General features: G+C 44.4%; 1 protein-coding gene across 4 annotated transcripts in view; it reads right to left on the bottom strand.

Moving 5' to 3' along the window:
- Positions 1-21,067, bottom strand: part of LOC126361037 (uncharacterized) — a 125,508-nt gene that overhangs the window by 28,714 nt on the left and 75,727 nt on the right. For all 4 annotated transcript variants that reach the window (XM_050007760.1, XM_050007763.1, XM_050007762.1 and 1 more), the window contains exons 8-10: positions 19,082-19,181; positions 14,172-14,408; positions 4,723-4,981 (exon numbers count right to left, since the gene is read on the bottom strand). In XM_050007760.1, coding sequence (XP_049863717.1) covers positions 4,723-4,981; positions 14,172-14,408; positions 19,082-19,181 — 596 coding nt within the window. The remainder of the gene's footprint in view (positions 1-4,722; positions 4,982-14,171; positions 14,409-19,081; positions 19,182-21,067) is intronic.

Raw genomic sequence — 21,067 nt, 5'->3', positions numbered from 1 at the left:
TCGGATCTGCAATAGAGTAGAACCACGTCTGACAGGATAAATAGTGAACTAGTAAAGCTCCAACGTCGCAAACAAATATTTCCACTTTCCACTCTATGTGGAACAACAACATAAAAAATGGTTCAAATGGCTCTGAGCACTATGAGACTTAACTTCTGTGGTCATCAGTCCCCTAGAACTTAGAACTACTTAAACCTAACTAACCTAAGGACATCACACACATCCATTCCCGAGACAGGATTCAAACCTGCGACCGTAGCAGTCGAGCGGTTCCAGGCTGAAGCGCCTAGAAACCGCTGTGCCACTCCGGCCGGCGAACAACAACATACCTTATGCTTTATAACATTACATCATTTTCTCCTCAGCACTGTAAGAGGTGTTACATCACGTACATACACTCCTGTAAATGGAAAAAAGAACACATTGACACCTGTGTGTCAGACCCACCATACTTGCTCCGGACACTGCGAGAGGGCTGTACAAGCAATGATCACAAGCACGGCACAGCGGACACACCAGGAACCGCGGTGTTGGCCGTCGAATGGCGCTAGCTGCGCAGCATTTGTGCACCGCCGCCGTCAGTGTCAGCCAGTTTGCCGTGGCATACGGAGCTCCATCGCAGTCTTCAACACTGGTAGCATGCCGCGACAGCGTGGACGTGAACCATATGTGCAGTTGACGGACTTTGAGCGAGGGCGTATAATGGGCATGCGGGAGGCCGGGTGGACGTACCGCCGAACTGCTCAACACGTGGGGCGTGAGGTCTCCACAGTACATCGATGTTGTCGCCAGTGGTCGGTGGAAGGTGCACGTGCCCGTCGACCTGGGACCGGACCGCAGCGACGCACGGATGCACGCCAAGACCGTAGGATCCTACGCAGTGCCGTAGGGGACCGCACTGCCACTTCCCAGCAAATTAGAGACACTGTTGCTCCTGGGGTATCGGCGAGGACCATTCGCAACCGTCTCCATGAAGCTGGGCTACGGTCCCGCACACCGTTAGGCCGTCTTGCGCTCACGCCCCAACATCGTGCAGCCCGCCTCCAGTGGTGTCGCGACAGGCGTGAATGGAGGGACGAATGGAGACGTGTCGTCTTCAGCGTTGAGAGTCTCTTCTGCCTTGGTGCCAATGATGGTCGTATGCTTGTTTGGCGCCGTGCATGTGAGCGCCACAATCAGGACTGCATACGACCGAGGCACACAGGGCCAACACCCGGAATCATGGTGTGGGGAGCGATCTCCTACACTGGCCGTACACCTCTGGTGATCGTCGAGGAGACACTGAATAGTGCATGGTACATCCAAACCGTCATCGAACCCATCGTTCTACCATTCCTAGACCGGCAAGGGAACTTGCTGTTCCAACAGGACAATGCACGTCCGCGTGTATCCCGTGCCACCCAACGTGCTCTAGAAGGTGTATGCCAAGTACCCTGGCCAGCAAGATCTCCGGATCTGTTCCCTATTGAGCATGTTTGGGACTGGATGAAGCGTCGTCTCACGCGGTCTGCACGTCCAGCACGAACGCTGGTCCAACTGAGGCGCCAGGTGGAAATGGCATGGCAAGCCGTTCCACAGGACTACATCCGGCATCTCTACGATCGTCTCCATGGGAGAATAGCAGCCTGCATTGCTGAGAAAGGTGGATATACTCTGTACTAGTGCCGACATTGTGCATGCTCTGTTGCCTGTGTCTATGTGCCTGTGGTTCTGTAAGTGTGATCATGTGATGTATCTGACCCCAGGAATGTGTCAATAAAGTTTCCTCTTCCTGAGACAATGAATTCACGGTGTTCTTATTTCAATTTCCAGGAGGGTATATGACAGTGTCATGAAATTCACCAGAAATCGGAATGTCAAACACAAAAGAAATACCATGTACAAACGTGATACTAATGCGCCGACTGCGATTGCTCACACACAACAGCTGACAACCGACTGAGAATCAGCGTAAACATTCTAAGTGTTACACAAGCCCACCAGATGGGAGTGTGGTGGTATAATACCGTCTTTCATTGGACAAAGGCATGGATGTATTATTCCTAATGACTGTGTCATGTTAATTAACTCTAATTGTTACTTTTTTAATCTGAGCGACTGCAGATGTGAAAATGGCGACATAGTCTTGCGGAAACCAGTTTTCTAAATCTGATAAACTTGTGATCTTGGCATTTAAAAGTTTCTTCAGAGTCCTCTTCATTACTAAATGTCACAAGATATTTCTCCAGTAGTATATAGATTTAACAGTGAACTGGAAGAAATTGTCCTAAACGTTGTTTTTGCGTGGCGAAAGCTACTATCATTTGCTGCTTGCGGCGTCAATTTAAGACCGTGTAACGTCTGTGGTTGATATGCCAAATGCATGAATAATAATCTGCTTCTCAGAACCACATGCAGTGGCTATATTTTTTCTGTTCGAGTAGCAGTAGAGTTATTTAGATCTCTTTCAACACACATTACCGTCGCATGGATTATTAGCAGTTACTGGCAAAACGATGTCTAATAGTGTGTTACATATGTGTGATGTCATAGGCTCCACGCATGGGCTTCATTCCGTCGTATTCGCTTCGGATTTTTTGAATTATTATTACTGTGACGAACTTACTTTGACTCGAATGCCCTTTGACTTACGGAAACCAAAACTTAACAGCGCTAGACGGAGATACCCATAGTCCCGAAGATGACGCGTCGAAGCACATTTTGACGTCTGCGCTTCTCAGTAGCAGGAAATAAATCCTATTTATTCCGTTTATTATCTGTGTGACCAAAGAGACTTAGATGAGGATCAGCCGCATTCGTTGACGGATATTTGCTGTCTCATATACCTGCAGCTGTGTAATACGTAGACTCCAGCTGTGAACGAAGTCACAGGGCTTTCTAATCGATCGCAATTGGTGGAGTACAAAAAATACAGTTAATCACACTTGAAAATGAAACAGTGATAAACACTATTCCTTTTCCACAGTGATGTGGTGATGTGTCCATCTCTTCCGTCGCTATGGAACCAACAAGATTTGCAGTGACAACTTTCTGTGGACTGCCGAAGGACAGTACTGCTCACAGAATTGTGACGTGGTCTTCACCTACTGAAACCTTATTTCAAATATAGCGTCTCTGAGGAAGCTCCCTATAAATTAACCGCTCTGCAGTATGTTGGTTAGTTGCTAGCAACGGACTAGTTGGTGTAGTGGTACGGTTCTTGACTTAGGGTGCAGGAGATACCGGATTCAAACACCGAACTATGATATCATAGTTCGGTACCACCCTCATCGACGTCCCACAGTCGACAACGGAAACGGACGTTTCTAACAGACGCCAGTAGCAGTCACAAGAGGACCCGACGCATCCGTTGATGTGCAACCGCAACCGGCCATTGACCTTCTTCTCATGTGCGGATGCACACGTATTGCCCTAACTCTTACGGGACTCGGTAAGGTTGTCTGCCGCGAATAATGAGTGTAGTGGGCAGGGGCACTACGAATGTAGTGTGTGGACATTAAGTTGGGAATGTGGGTCTCACGAGGAGCGTGCAAGGGATGATTCCCTGCAGTCGCACTATCCTCTGTGCCGTGGCCGTGCTGTTCTAGGCGCTTCAGTCTGGAACCGCGTGACAGCTACGGTCGCAGGTTCGAATCCTGCCTCGGGCATGGATGTGTGTGATGTCCTTAGGTCAGTTAGGTTTACGTAGTTCTAAGCTCTAGGGGACTGATGACCACAGATGTTAAGTCCCATAGTGCTCAGAGCCATTTGAACCATTTATCCTCTGTGCCGTCGGTGGCCCAGGTGGATAGAGCGTCTGTCATGTAAGCAGCAGATCACAGGTTCGAGTCCCAGTCGGGGTATACATTTTCAACTGTCCCCGCTGATGTATATTAATGACTGTCTCAGCGTACGGCCTTGATTTAATTGTCATTTCACGCTACACAGCCAGTCTGAGTCGCATTTTTCGACAGTCTTCAGTTTTAGTCAGCCATCGACAGTTTCCAGAATGAGATTTTCACTCTGCAGCGGAGTGTGCGCTGATATGAAACTTCCTGGCAGATTAAAACTGTGTGCCCGACCGAGATTCGAATTCGGTACCTTTGCCTTTCGCGGGCAAGTTCTCTACCAGCACTTGCCCGCGCAAGGCAAAGGTCCCGAGTTCGAGTCTCGGTCCGGCACACAGTTTTAATCTGCCAGGAAGTTTCAAGTTTCATCGACAGTTTGCTTGTGCATTAGTAACTGGAGCCCTACAGAACACGACGCTCTTTAGTTTGCTTCTTGTAACAGTTGGACTTTTTGCTGTTTGTCCTTTCATGCCAGCCGGAGTGGCCGAGCGGCTCTAGGCACTACAGTCTGGAATCGCGCGACCGCTACGTTAGCAGGTTCGAATCCTGCCTCGGACATGGTTGTGTGATGTCCTTAGGTTAATTAGGTTTAATTCTAGGGGACTGATGACCTCAGAAGTTAGGTCCCATAGTGCTGTGCTTTCATAAAGTTTCTCCGCAACGCTTCGAGAGAGAGCTACAAATCCAGCAAAACTTGTGTTTACTGTACTTACGTGTTCGCTAATTATTTCTGCTCCTGTCCAGTTTCCCTGCGATGACAGCTGCTACACCACTGTGTAGCCCACCCCTCCTTACCATCGTGTACAAAGTAGTTCACAACACGAGCAAGGCCTAGTGTTATATACCAAGTTGCCAGAACTACAGCATAACACCGCCCCAGCGACACTGGGAGTACCTGCAGGTCCCTGGCGGTGACGGGCCCCTGCAGCGCGAGCCGGTGCAGCGTGAGGTTGGCGCTGGCGGCCTGCAGCGTGTCCTCGAGCTGCGCCTGCAGGCCGGGCGTGAGCACGCGCAGCTCTGCCAGGTCGACGCGCAGCCGCGACACCTGCTGGCGCACGCCCTCCCACTGGCCGCCGCGACCCGTCGCCGCGTCGCTGTCGAACAGCTGCCGCAGCTGCAGCGCCTGGTACGCCGGCCGGCCCAGCTCGCACTCCCTGTCACACCGGCGCACCTCACTGCAGCTGACACAGCCTTCAAATCCTATCCCTACACAGGAGTCTTACACACGCGTAACGCTCTGGTTTTATTGCCGGTGCCCATTGATAAATACACACGGCGATTGAGCTGCCCCTACCAATGGGCTTTATGCAACTCGCAAGGCCTTTAAAAACCACGCGCGACATTTTTATATTCTCTCGCCCGATACGTACAAACTATTAGTCCTACAGCAAAAATGGAACAAACAGTTTAACAGGAAATTTAATGTGGTTAAATTTTGTTTTCACTAAAGGCCATAGTTCTCGAATTATTCAAGAAAATCAAAACTGGCCTTCCAATGCGTTTTTCCTGTAACTCGAAAGCCATAGCCTGCAGTGAAAAAGCATCTGTAGTGTCCGTTTTGCAATATTCACCATTATCGAGGTGAAACATAAATAGAAATGACTGTATGTGACTCAAAATGAACTGCAAACATCGATTTAACTGCGAAAGGTAATAACACTAACTGTAAAAATATACAGTACAGATCGATAGATGCAGAAAAGACATTATTCTTATTGTATGAGATAATAATGTGTAAGAATTAAAAGAAGTATTATTATCTTTGTAAGAGTATAAAACACAATGCAACGCTCATTCTTCTGTCTAGTCTGTTTTGTTCTGTTCGTTCTGGTGTTAGCTGGAATAAGGTACGCAAACTATTGTGCTGCGCTAGCATTTGTTTCCGTCGTAACCTAATTCTAGATATTTAATGGTGTAAACTGTGTCCCAGTAAGAAAATATTAGTATAAAGTGATCTACGTATGTTATTTCAAGGACCTACGCCACATTTATCTTATGAAAAGAATATTTAATGAAAATTATTTAGCATGTTTCTAGCTGCTGCGGAGCGCGTAACAGTGATCTTTGACTGTTAACAATTAGCCGCCATTACGCGGTACATTTAAAAAATATGTTTTCACAGCACAATGTCTGATAGCCGGAGCGGAAAAAAATTATGAAAAAATATTCAGTGAGGTTAATTGAAGGAATCCAGTGAAATAATTTTATTAAAACTTCTCTATTTTCTGTGATAGTAATAATTTCAGATCAGTGAACTGGAGCTGAGTAATACTAAGCTATTCCATTTACAATAATTTGTAGGGAGCCTGGCGCTCGATAAAACCAGATATAATACGTAATTGGCAATCTACGAAATTCATTATTTTGCTTATTATATCTCTTTTGTATTTTTTTGAAAGCTAAACGTAAAAACTAGCTTCACTAAAAATCAGTAACAGATAACGATAAATCAAAGGACAAACAAAGTTACTAGGAGAGCGTTTCGTCTAAAATATATTAGATAGGCATTATTTTCTTAAAGAGACATAATACATCCCATTACAAAATTTAAGTATGAGACGAGTTTTTTTTTAAGTAAGTACCGTTCTGAAGTTAAAAAAAGAATTGGTAAGATATCTCAATATCTTTTTCTACATGAAAGCCGGTACCTTAATCTACTTTTCTACATAATTTCCGTCAATTTTGAGGCACTTGCCATAACGTTGTACCAGTTTTTGAATACCCTCCCCATAAAAGTCTGCCGCCTGACTTGTTAACCACTGCATCACCACTGTTCTGACTTCGTCATCGTCTTGAAGCCAAATTGTTACACCAGAATCAAAGCAACAGTCCATGTAATGGCGGCATTCAGATTTACCTAGGAAAGTGAAGTTTAAGCAATCAATTTCGGCACGGAAAATCATATGCATAGTTGTTTGGGACAGAAAATGAGTATTGCTTGTGGAATTTCTGCCTCGTAATGAGACAATCAGTGCAACAGCTTGCAGTAAGACACTGCACAATCTGCGCCGTTCAATTCAGAACAAAAGACGTGGCAAGTTGACCAAGGGCATCGTTTTGCTGCAAGACAATGCCCATCCGCATGTGGCGAATCTGACCAAAGATCTCATCACATCTTTTCGATGGGAAACTCTAGATCATCCTCCGTACAGCCCTGATCTTGCACCCAGTGACTACCATCTGTCCCTGCACTTGAAGAAACACCTGGGCGGTCAGCGTCTTCAGGACGATGACGAAGTCAGAACAGTGGTGATGCAGTGGTTAACAAGTCAGGTGACAAACTTCTATGAGGACGGTATTCAAAAACTGGTACAACGTTATGACAAGTGCCTCAATATTGACGGAAATTATGTAGAAAAGTAGATTAAGGTACAGGCTTTCATGTAAAAATAAAATTATTGAGATATCTTAGCACGTTGTTTTTTTTTTAATTTCAAAACGGTACTTACTTAAAAAAACACATCTCGTACATTAAATTTCCTACAAAAACGTTCTGTCGATTTCCTCGGTGAGACTAAAGGCTTGCGTATAACAAGCGAGAGAATATGAAAATCCCGGGAGCGCTTTTTGAAGGCGTTGCGGTTTGCATAGATCAATGCATAGGGGCAGATGAGCCATCCTTGCTGAACTTTCGTCACCCTGGCCCTACTGTCAAGCAAAATATTAAATTTCCGTTCAGTGATACAGAAAAGGAATGCTAAGGAAGATCCACAGGAGGATGTTTCGATTAGGTATTTGTGTTTGTGCCATCACAAGACGTCACTCAACCGCTAACAGAGATATGGTTGCAGCAGCGCGATTCCATGAGGACTCCACGGCACCAGCTCTGGCGCCAGCAGCGTGCGAGACAAGCTAGACACGCTGGCAGAACTGGGAGAACGACCGAGCGAGTGACGGGAGTGGGAACCCTGGAATACCACCGAGCAGCCAAACAGGACGAATTTGACGGGGCGCCAGAAGACTCGTGGTCTAGTCGACGGCCGATAAGAAGAGTGCTGTGCAAACAATGGAAGTGCAGCACGCTCTGTGCTGTTTTCTATATAGCAGTCTGTTTCTGGCGGTTCCTGGAAAGCACAATTGTGGCAGAGTCTTGAGAAGTGTGAATGTGTTGTGATACTGCACTTCCCTTATTTTTCGTGCAACTGTTGTTAACTCTCCTCCTTGGAGGATACCGTGCTTATAGGAAATAGTATGTGGTGATATAGCTATGTACGTAGGTTCTTAGTCCGTGCAAGTGATTATTTATTATTGCATGACTATTAACCATTTTTGTGATAGATTACCGCTGATTCTCAATATTTGTACTATGATCGTTTCGACGAATTGTGTATCAGTGCTCAGTGAACCAGGAAATTACGTTATTGTACCTTTTGCTAGATGACTTACACACACCTAGGTAAAGCAGACGTTTGGCATATTTTGAAGCCATCTACATAGTGTTGTTGTAATTACCGCTCTGGTATTGAGTGAGTTATGAACTTCGCATGTTGTTCTGCATAGCGCCAGTTTTATGCACATGACCTAAAGCTATTTTGGGACGTTATTTGGAAGTTTTCTGTCACCTGGTGGTATTTTTGAATTCTAATGAAGTTAGTTACTCCGTTGTTACATTCACTTTGTTAATTGGAAGTGACTGTAGGCATCATTCCTCAGAGCAACCTTTCACATGTATGTTTTCACTGCTATAGTGAGTTTATATATGGACCTTCGGCCCACGTGCAGTCGATTCACTTTTGATTCTGGCTTGTGTTTTTAAACTGTTATTCGGTGTGTTGCCTCAGGGTACTTTCCATTGTTGTTGTTGTGGTCTTCAGTCCTGAGACTGGTTTGATGCAGCTCTCCATGCTACTCTATCCTGTGCAAGCTTCTTCATCTCCCAGTACCTACTGCAACCTACATCCATCTGAACCTGCTTAGTGTATTCATCTCTTGGTCTCCCTCTACGATTCATACCCTCCTACCAAATTGGTTATCCCTTGATGCCTCAGAACATGTCCTACCAACCGATCCCTTCTTCTAGTCAAGCTGTGCCACAAATTTCTCTTCTCCCCAATCCTATTCAATAGTTCCTCATTAGTTATGTGATCTACCCATCTAATCTTCAGCATTCTTCTGTAGCACCACATTTCCAAAGCTCCTATTCTCTTCTTGTCCAAACTATTTATCCTCCATGTTTCACTTCCATACATGGCTACACTCCATACAAATACTTTCAGAAATGACTTCCTGGCACTTAATTCTATACTCAATGTTAACAAATTTTCTTCTTCAGAAACGCTTTCCTTGCCATTGCCAGTCTACATTTTATATCCTCTCTACTTCGACCATCATCAGTTATTTTGGTCCGCAGATAGCAAAACTCGTTTACTACTTTAAGTGTCTCATTTCTTAATCTAATTCCCTCACCACCACCCTACTTAATTAGACTACATCCCATTATCCTCGTTTTGCTTATGTTGATGATAATCTTATACCCTCCTTTCAAGACACTGTCCATGCCGTTCAACTGCTCTTCCAAGTCCTTTGCTGTCTCTGACAGAATTACAATGTCACCGACGAACCTCAAAATTATTATTTCTGCTGCATGGATTTTAATACCTACACCAAATTTTTCTTTTGTTTCCTTTACTGCTTGCTCAATAAACAGATTGAATAACATCAGGGACAGGCTACAACCCTGTCTCACTCCCTTCCCAACCACTGCTTCCTTTTCATGTCCCTCGACTCTAATAACTGCCATCTGGTTTCTGTACAAATTGTAAATAGCCTTTCGCTCCCTGTATTTTACCCCTGCCACCTTTAGAATTTGAAAGAGAGTATTCCAATCTACATTGTCAAGAGCTTTCTCTAAGTCTACAAATGCTAGAGACGTAGGTTTCCCTTACCTTAATCTTTCTTCTAAGATAAGTCGTAAGGTCAGTATTGCCTCACGTGTTCCAGTATTTCTAAGGAATCCAAACTGATCTTCCACGATGTCGGCTTCTACTAGTTTTTCCATTAGTCTGTAAAGAATTCGTGTTAATATTTTGCAGCTGTGGCTTATTGTCAACACCTGCTTTCTTTGGGAATGGAATTATTATGTTCTTCTTGAAGTTTGAGGGTATTTCGCCTGTTTCATACAACTTGCTCACCAGATGGTAGAGTTTTGTCAGGACTGGCTCTCCCAAGGACGTCAGTAGTCCCAATGGAATGTTGTCTACTCCGGGGGCCTTGTTTCGACTCATGTCATTCAGTGCTCTGTCAAACTCTTCACGCAGTATCGTATCTCCCATCTCATCCTCATCCACATCCTCCTCCATTTACATAATATTGTCCTCAAAGACATCGCCCTTGTATAGACCCTATATATTCTCCTTTCACCTTTCTGCTTTCCCTTCTTTGCTTAGAACTGGGTTTCCATCTGAGCTTGCCACCGAACTCCACTAATTCCCACAATATCTAACTGTAACCTACCTGTGGTGTGCGTACTGTAAGACCTTCAGTACACAGACCATCAGATTATTTGACTAGTCGCTCTAACGAAGTAGGGGAGCGTCAGCAATATGCTTCATGGTCTTATCGTGGCATGTTTATCTTCTGCCGTTAGGGCAGACGATAGAAATGCCACTTGCACGCTTAGAGTAGCAGATTGACGGTGACCAACTTTAAACAGAACTTGATTAATTTTCACACACATTTATTAAAATAATAACAAGCATAAAAATTACTTAACTTGGTTCTGGATGCTATTTTCAATTGACAATCAGAAGTTCCTCTGAGATTGGTACGTTAGTCTTATTCTCACATATATCTCTGATACCTGACAAAAGTGTCTATACATTTATCTTCATGGTTATGTACAGGAATATGGTAATCTTATTAGACGCAGACTGAAACTTGACTATAGACTGGTACAGACAAATGTAGAAGTCGTACAGACTGGTACAGACTAACGTAGACTGGTACAGACTGTTGCAGACAAATGCAGACAGGTACAGACTGGTGCAAACAAATGCAGACTGACTAATCAGAGGTCTGTACACTCGTTATAATACCTCACGCGTTCATGTATCACTGCAAGAGTGTGATCTGCGAGGAGACAAGCTTCTACGTTAGCAGAAATCCTCATTGGCTGCATTACATAAAAAAACGTCGATCTGTTGAAGTAGAATTTGGTCCGTCTCTATGGCAGCGCCATCTCGTAGTGCGGAGACGGACGAGCGCTGCGCCTGCGCTGTTGTGCCTAGCAGGGCGCGCTCTAGTGGGAAAGTTGTGTATGCGCTGACTACGCGGAACTATGTACACAACACTATTCATTTCCATTTTTAAATTTTCTAACTTTCCCACCCGATTAAGAGATCTGTCATTCCACTCCCCGACCTGTAGAACGCCAGTTTTCTTTCTCCTAATAACAACATCCTCCTGAGTAGTCCCCACCTGGAGATCCGAATGGGGGACTATTTTACCTCCGGAATATTTTATCCAAGAGGATGCCATCATCATTTAACCATACAGTAAAGCTGCATGCCCTCGGGAAAAATTACTGCTGCAGTTTCCCCTTTCTTTCAGCCATTTGCAGTACCAGCACAACAAAGCTGTTTTGGTTAGTGTCACAAGGCCAGATTAGTCAATCATCCAGACTGTTGCCCCTGCAACTACTGAAAAGGCTGCTTCCCCTCTTCAGGAACCATACGCTTGTCTGGCCTCTCAACATATTCCCCTCCATTGCATTGTGGTTGCACCTACAGTACAGCTATCTGTATCGTTGAGTCACGCAAGCCTCCCCACCAATGGCAAGGTCCATGGTTCATATGTTATCTGTTTTTAATATCATGGTTAGTATCTGTGGGGCCTCTTAACTGTTTTTTTATTTTTATTAATCGTAATGGTTCTTGCATTTTGCTTTGATTTTTAAGAGCATTAGCCCTTTGTTGAATTATATGTTGTTACTAGTCACTTGTTGTTGGAATTTAAAGCATTCCACTTATAAGTTTTTTAAACATTGATTGTGTTATAAAATCGCTCAACGTGCTGTTAAATAAAAGTTTTAGAATTAGGATCACTCACAACGCAACTCAGTTTTACCGCTTCCTGTGTCGTCATAGTATTAAAATTTTGTATATATATGTATGCAAACTTATTATTTTATACTATTCCACAGAATACTTATTCATCAGTTTTTAACTACAGTTGATTTGTAAAAACAAACCTTTTTAAAGGCAGTGAGAATGTATATGCTGTGCGTGAAATACGTCGTATTTTTAAAGGACAAAGAGAATTCAAATATACCTTCGCACCTACCGAGAAGAGAAATAAAAAGGTTCTTTAATCAACATGGCACGGAAAGATTGAATTTTCATTTCCATTTCTCCAGTTGGTGGTTGCAGTATTGACATCTCCAATGGAATAAATTTTTTCACGAATAAAAACCTGTTAGTATCTCTTCTTTATTGTAATTATTGGTTTTGACGTCAGATACATGAGCAGGTGGTGTCCGTCAACATTATGAGATGGTGCACGTCGCTCTAGTTGTAACTATGGACCACAGCTGACGCCAGTGACATCTAAAACCTTTCCTTTCATTTTAGTCCTTAAGATGACCTTATTTGGACAGGAAATATAATTACAATAAAAAAGGCGCACAACTGCGAGTAAGACCCATCCTCTGAGAGTTCCGTAAAAACTTAATAGCGGATAGATAAATCGGCTACAGATACTAATGAGTGAATTTGTGAGTGCCGAAATATGTGATATAGAAGGCCATGTTTTTTGATCACACTGACTGAGAAGCTTAAATTTTTTACATCCTCAAAGGACTGTAGATCTTAGTATTTGACGTAAATTTGAAATCGTTACCTCATACGGTTCGTGATAAGAAGAGGTCTTAGCAGACATACAGACAGACTGACAATAAAGTCACCCTATAAGTATTCTGTTTTTACCAATTGAGAGCTACGGAACCTTAAAAAATTATCGAGGCTGTTTTATTCGGAATATTATAAAGAACGATCACTATTATCTCCTGTGACACATTGACGCCTTTTTGTGAATAATTCCGCACTTCAAAAATGACAGCCTAATTATATTTTGTTTTTCAAAGCAATATCATGACGGAGAATGCGCATACAGTAGCAGTAAGTACGACAGGGAACACCGATATGCTTGTCTCACTCAAACTGACGATTGATTCCTTCTCCTACTTATTTGACTAATCTTTTCACGCTGGATCAATAAAAGGAGGAGGCAACCGTCTCGTAGAAGATCCTTACTCGTCTGGTTTCGAGGCAACTTTTGTACAACTTAAACACTAAGTGCTCACCATAAATGAGTCTTACCACTCGTAGCTGTTGGAGCACAAATTAAGGAACTGTAAAAATACGACAAACAATGCAAAACTGCTCTCTGACCAGGGCTGTCATGAAGCAATCTGTAGAGCTTGCACCGATGTGACAAAAATCATGGTGTAGCGGTATAGCGATATGCACATTTATAGATGGCGATTTATCGTGTACACAAGTTATAAAAGGGCGGTACTCCGGTGATTCATGGAAATGTTTCCGACATGATTATGGCCGCACTGCGAACGAGGAATGATAGTTGGAGCTAGGCGCATGGGGCAGTACATTTCAGAAACCGTTAGGAATTTAATATTCCGCGAGACACAGTGTCAATAGTGTGTCGAGAATACCACAATTCAGACGTATCCACTAGAACAGTGCGGCGAAATTTGGCGTTAATGGACTATGGCTGCAGACGACCGACGCGAGTGCCTTTGCTGACAGCACGACATCGCCTGCAGCGCCTCACCTGGGGCCCTATTCTGTATCTTTCCGCCATTGTGCCGATCGTTTCGGTACCTAAAGCACCGAACGGTCTAGAATTAGAGTCCCATCATTATTCAGTATGCATTTAGGTAGCGGTACCGTTCGGGTCTAGAGAACCGAAGCGCTGTTGTCGGTTCGCGTCGCGCAAGCCAATCAAAAGCAAGCGGCCGCGCATGCGCACTGCAGCGCGCACAGCGCCACGAACACAAAGCGGCTAGCAGACGACACAGGCGCGCTATTCTTCGCAGTACCGAACTTGCGTTTTCGCAGTACGAAGTGTTGCTAAAATACCAGCGGAAATGCCGGACAAAAATGACGTCTCTACCGAAACGAACCAACTACACCGATCGATATGAACGATACAGAATAGGACCCCTGGGCTCGTGACCATATCGTCAGGACAGTATACTACTAGATACCCGTGGCCTGATCAGACGAGTCCCGACTTCAGTTGAGGTACGCTACGACTTTTGTCACCTCAGTGTAGATATCACGTGTAACACTGTGTGAGCGATGTGATGAGAGGCGGCTAGGTACTCACTGCAGCACGTCCTTGAGCGGCACGTCGAGGCTGGCGTTGGAGCCGGCGACGTTGCGGAAGAAGCCGCCGGCGGGGAAGAGGACGCCGGGCCGGTCGAGCAGGCGCGACAGCTGCGGGTAGTCGGGCGCGCTGAAGAGCGGCCGGCACGCCAGCACCTCGCCGTGCGCGCCCAGCGCGAACGCCACCAGCGTCACCGCCCACAGCACCACCGACAGCGCGCTCGCCGTCGCCACCGCCCTGTGCCCAACTCCCGCTCAGCTTCCCGCTTCCCTCAGTTCACCAACGTACACAGCGGGAATACAAGTTATTAGACTATTAAGCCAGGCTGGTTGCCTACTAGGCATGCACTCTAAGAAGTGGAAACACTCCCTTTTCTGAAACTTCCTGGCAGATTAAAACTGTGTGCCGGACCGAGACTCGAACTCTGGACCTTTGCCTTTCGCGGGCAAGTGCTCTAACATCTGAGCTACCGAATCACAGCTTTACTTCTGCCAGTACCTCGTCTCCTACCTTCCAAACTTTGCAGAACCTCTCCAGAAGGTAGGAGACGAGGTACTGGCAGAAATAAAGCTGCGAGGACGGGGCGTGACTCCTGGTTGGGTAGCTCATATGGTAGAGCACTTGTCCGCGAAAGGCAAAGGTCCCGCGTTCGAGTCTCGGTCCGGCACACAGTTTTAATCTGCCAGGTAGTTTCATATCAGCGCACACTGCGCTGCAGAGTGAAAATTTCATTCTGGAAACTCCCTTTTCTAACAGCTGATGTCGGGAAAAATAAAGAAACCTGATTCTCTTCTGTCTAACCTGGCCGCATGAGACTAACGACGTGCAAGAGCGAACCATGCAGAAACCGCCAACAAAATACATTTATTTGATCTCAGTTGTATGACTATTTAGCGCCTCTGAGCTGGCGATTTCAGAGATGAGTGGCTTCAAGTTTCCAGGATGGTGCGCCACTAGGAAGACGAAGAAGACTACGAGACTGCTGTCGGGTCCAAGTCGGCCCAGTGACAAGGGCAGCAGAGAGAACGACTTCGCGCATGCCCTAAGCAGAGACACTAACAGGGCCGAAGCACAGCCTACAGTAAGTCTTCTCGAACAGGAATCACTGGCGGCGAGCAGCTGTGGAGCAGGACGTGGGAGACGAGCAGGCTGCAGGAAATTGGCAGTAGCGCCTCAACAGGTATCAGCCTCCCGTCAGTAATATGCACTCGACTGTGTCTCTCCCTTCATCTCCCTCCGTCTCTCTCTCTCTCTCTCTCTTTCTCTCTCTCTCTCTCTCTCTCTCTCTCCGTCCCGAGAAGACGAGACGAGAATATACCCCACGTAGAAGAGAGAGTGCAACTGAAAAACTTATTTATTGTTTCTGCAGTTTGAGACAACAGAATAGTTCTTCCTCGCATCCTAGCTTTACAAGTCTCCTATATTTCTAATCTCCTGTCTGTGAATTTCCCTCTACAACTACATGGGTACTCTGAAAATCACATTCAAGTGCCTGGCAGAGGGTTCATCGAACCACCTTCACATTTCTCTATTATTCCAATTTCGTGTAGCACGCGGAATTACGATCTCTGATTGCCTTTATTTTATCGTGGTGATCGTTCCGCCCTGTGTAGGTCGCTGTCAACAAAATATTTTCGAATTCGGAGGAGAAAGTTGGTGATTGGAATTTCGTGAGAAGATTCCGTCGCAATGGAAAATGCCTTTCTTTTAATGATGTCTAGCCCAGATCCTGTATCATTTCTAAGACACTCTCTCCCATATTTAGCGATAATACAAAACGTGCTGCCTTTCTTTGAACTTTTCGATGTACTCCGTCAGTACTGTCTGGTAAGGATCCCACAGCGCGCAGCAGTATTCTAAAAGAGGACGGACAAGCGTAGTGTAGGTAGTCTCCTTAGTAGGCGTAGCTCTTCTTACTCCCTCTTCCCATGTTGCTATCAGGCGTCCTCTTCTTCTATTATTTGGAGTTCGTTACACCATTTTCTTAAGTCACCTGTCCTCCCCAACCGGAGTACATGCCCATACAATCTCAGTGGTCACCAGGTTCATTCTCTTACGTATTCATTTTTAATTTCATCCCGTACTGTTGACCTAAAGCAACACCTCCAAACTCTCACCTCCATTGACAATGAGTTCCTCTTAGTTTTCCCAGTTTTTTCACTTGTTTCTGCTCCATACGTTGCTCTACCTTCTACAATAATTTTATATATCCTAATCTTCGTTTCTTATCCAAGATCTGTGCTCCATAATGTCTCAATTTATTGTTTGACTGCTTGGGTACTTTGTCAATGCGGTTCTTACTTTTTCTCTTACTGGATCTATCTTTGGTAATAACGACCCCCAAATATTTTTAAGACTCACCATATCTTGCTATCCCAAAATATTAACTCAAGTTTCACCCACTCCTACGTTAGACAAATACTCCGTTTTCTTCAAATTAATTGTTGAATCCCATTTATGATATTCTTTGTGCAACTTTACAACCAATTAGTTCATGTCATCTTAATCCACTACAAAAATGACTTGGTCATAAACAAAATAGAAAGCGAATAGCTTTTCATAATTCATTGACACACGCATAATACGACATGAATGTTTCCATACATTTTCATTAATGTAGATGCCATCGGGTATCCTTGTTGTAACCCTTTTGTCACTCGGATTTCTCCAGATACTTTTGTATGTATTTTAATTATGCAAGTTTTGCCACTATATCAAGCTCTAACGGCTTGATCATACAGTGTAAACGACTCACTCCATTCTCTAACACTGCAGACCACAATTTACAGAGGAGAATGAGATCATAGGCTTTCTTAAAATCAATGAAAACATGTGGGCCTCTAGATTCCTGGCTAGTCTTTGTTGCATCAGCTGCATTAGGAAAAACATATTGTCTGGGCATGATCTTGAGGCATGGTACCGATTCCGTTCTTCATCATCCATAGTCTGTGATTCGATCCTTCCATTTGTAATTTTCCCGTATAATCTAGAGACTGAATTTCTTACAGTCACTATTTTATAGTTGACACATTTTTCATTTCCGTTTTTATTTCGGGCTGTATATGTATGATATCTTCGTCCCTCTAGTAATTGTTCCTCCCTTACGTACAGATTGAAAACATAGGTACTAAACTCCAGAAGTTTATCTAGTCCATTTTTTAATCATTCAATGGGCAATCCAGTGCTTTTGGATCTGAAGGTCGTCCATTCTTCATTGTCACAAGCACGTTTTTCAGCTCTGCAGGGATAATTATTTCGTCCACGTCATAAAACGTATCCGAGATAAATGATTCATCGTCATTTACAAAGAACACTGGGCGGTTTTCATTAAACATATTCCAATAATACTTCCTCCATCCTTCCGATGGAACTAAGGTGTCTCGAATTCTTAACGTTCTGTTACGAGTACATTGTAGAGATTTCAGAGTTATCCATGCTTCACGGCTTTGTCCACCTACTATATACTGAATACTGATCAATGGGTCTACATTCCGAAACGCAGTTTTAACACTCTGAGACTGTTCCCCTTCGTCGCATAGCCTACTGACAATTTTTCCGGAAATAATGTACAGGGTGCACGTACGTGCACACCACAACCTCCAATTGCAACGTTGAAAGTGTTTAGATCGTCGCCATTTCTACGTCATGTGCGGTCCTAGCACAACACATCACACGTCGAGGTGGTGCTATGCTTGGCGACAAGTCCTCTCTAGCACGTCTGTTGCGAATGTTGGCACAAAGCATCTTCTCACTTCTCCATTCCAGTCGTCTAGTTGCAAGCGGGGTAGGACGACAAATCTCAGCTATAAGAAACCGCATATAGAGAAATGGGGAAACTGGCTGCTCTAAAGCAGCGATCAATAGGTCTACCTGACAAATACCGATCTATGTGCTACCAGCCACTCGTACGAGAACATGAAGGCGCCACAACGTGTTCTCCTCCTCATCCCTGAGTTATAGTGTTACGAGTTCATCATGCCCAGATACAGATGTCGTTCAGAAATAGTAGGAGCCACCTTTACTTGATTATTGTTTTCCAGATTTGCTATGTTTTGTCTCCTTTGAGTGGTCTGCGTTTCGTAACATGTAACTAATTAAATCGCAAAGGAAGATAACCCAATTATTGGACATTTTAACATCTTGAGAGCACAATATAATGAAACTAACATGGCGAGTGCCCTTTTGACATGAAAGTAAGTTGTAACAAATTTATGTTCGTGATAAAAATTAAACAGAAGTCAGCACTCATTCTTTTATAGTAGGTACATCGTGTTTTCTCGTGTTCAGTGGTTCCTTCTTCTGGCAGAAGGGCTGAAGGGCAAGGAAGAGGGATGAAGAAAAAGAACTGGCGAGGTTTCGGAAATGGGGAGATTTTGGAAAGTCCCCCGGAACCAAGGATTAGGAAAACCTTACGTGACGGAATGAGACGGAAAGACATTGTTGGGAGCTGCATTGGAAGACATTTGCAAACCGCAGAGCTTAAAAATGGCAGATAGGATATATGCCCATTCATCCTGACTAATGACTTATTCGTAGTCATACCAATGCAAGAGGTGTTTACATAACAGCTGGTAAAGGACTTGTGTCGTTTCAAAGGTGGCTCTTCCTTTAATAGGATGTGTTTTGCCAGTTGCAGGGCTGGTGTAGGTGATAGTAGGAGGGAAAAACTTGCAGCGGGGACGCTTGGTTAGTAGGTTCCACAGATGTAAACTGCCTCTTTTTCAAAGCAACACAAAAAGTTACAAGGCGTGAGATCAGTGCTGGTAATGTAAACTTCAAATCCTTACCTTTCCAACAGTATGTATGTTCAGATTCAGTTTATATCATACGAAATAGGAATTCGTTTCACTGGGTCTACCCTTTTTAGCAACCCTACGCGGGGAGAGAGCAGACAGCAGCTGCAGACTCACGTGATGAGCAGCGGTCGCGCCTTCTCCTGCGAGCCGCAGCAGCCGCAGCCGCCGCCCGCCGCCAGCAGCAGCCACAGCACCAGCATCGACAGCGCCGACCCTGCAACACAGCGGACAGCCATGCCTGCTCCCACTTCTCGCCTTACTACTGACGTTCTCTTAGACAAAACGATGTCCTTGTGTTAAAATCATCCGCAGTGATGAGCCATCAAATTCAGATTCCCTGTCCTGTGCCAATTACGTTGCGATGCTACAGATCAACAATCGACATACCCTGTGGATATAAGAAAGACCTGCGTCGGGTGACCTTACCGATAAACAGATCGCACCCCACAGGATCACGGGAGTTTAGTAAGAGGTGTCACGCAATGGGTAACTTAATGAGTTAGTTAAGTAAGCAAGACAGGCCCTAACGTACATGATATTTGGAAGCTGTGATTCTCAAATATGATAACGGTAGTGAATTCATCAAGTTCATTCAAATTTGGGTGAAGGTCACGGTTAAAGCAGGCTCAAACATTTTAATTGGATGTCTCTATAGGCCCTCTGGCTCAGCAGCTGTTGTGGCAGAGCACCTCAAGGAAAATTTGGAAAATATTTCGATTAGATTTCTCCACCGTGTTATAGTTCTGGGTGGAGATTTTAATTTGCCGAGTATAGACTGGGAGACTCAAACGTATATAACGGGTGGCAGGGACGAAGAATCCAGTGAAATTTTTTTAAGTGCATTATCTGAAAACTACCTTGAGCAGTTAAACAGAGAACCGACTCGTGGCGATAACACATTAGACCTTCTGGTGACAAACAGACCCGACCTATTTGAAACAGTTAACGCAGAACAGGGAATCAGCGATCATAAATCGGTTACTGCATCGATTATTTCAGCCGTGAATAGAAATATTAAAAAAGTTAGGAAGATTTTTATGTTTAGAAAAAGTGACAAAAAGCAGATTTCAGCGTACTTGACGGCTCAACACAAAAGTTTTGTCTCAAGTACAGATAGTGTTGAGGATCAGTGGACAAAGTTCAAAACCATCGTACAATATGCATTAGATGAGTATGTGCCAAGCAAGATCGTAAGAGATGGAAAAGAGCCACCGTGGTACAAAAACCGAGTTAGAAAACTGCTGCGGAAGCAAAGGGAACTTCACACCAAACATAAACATAGCCAATGCCTTGCAGACAAATAAAAATTACGCGAAGCGAAATGTAGTGTGAGGAGGGCCATGCGAGAGTCGTTCAATGAATTCGAAAGTAAAGTTCTATGTACTGACTTGGTCGAAAATCCTAAGAAATTTTGTTCTTATGTCAAAGCGGTAGGTGCATCAGAACAAAATGTCCAGACACTCTGTGACCAAAATGATACTGAAACAGAGGATGACAGACTAAAGGCAGAAATACTAAATGTCTTTTTCCGAAACTGTTTCACAGAGGAAGACTGCACTGTAGTTCCTTCTCTAGATTGTCGCACAGACGACAAAATGGTAGGTATCGAAATAGATGACAGAGGGATAGAAAAGCAATTGAAATAGCTCAAAAGAGGAAAGGCCGTTGGACCTGATGGGATACCAGTTCGATTTTACACAGAGTACGCGAAGGAACTTGCCCCCCCCCCCCCCCCTTCTTGCAGCGGTGTACCGTAGGTCTCTAGAAGAACGCAGCGTTCCAAAGGATTGGAAAAGGACACAGGTCATCCCCATTTTCAAGAAGGGACGTAGAACAGATGTGCAGATCTATAGACCTATATCTCTAACGTCAATCAGTTGTAGAATTTTGGAACACGTATTATGTTCGAGTATAATGACTTTTCTGGAGACTAGAAATCTACTCTGTAGGAATGAGCATGGCTTACGAAAAAGACGATCGTGTGGAACCCAGCTCGCGCTATTCGTCCACGAGACTCAGAGGGCCATAGACACGGGTTCACAGGTAGATGCCGTGTTTCTTGACTTCCGCAAGGCGTTCGATACAGTTCCCCACAGTCGT

The sequence above is a fragment of the Schistocerca gregaria genome, chromosome 1 (assembly GCF_023897955.1).
Source record: "Schistocerca gregaria isolate iqSchGreg1 chromosome 1, iqSchGreg1.2, whole genome shotgun sequence".
NCBI lineage: Eukaryota > Metazoa > Arthropoda > Insecta > Orthoptera > Acrididae > Schistocerca > Schistocerca gregaria.
This window is presented reverse-complemented; position numbering and strand designations above follow the sequence as displayed.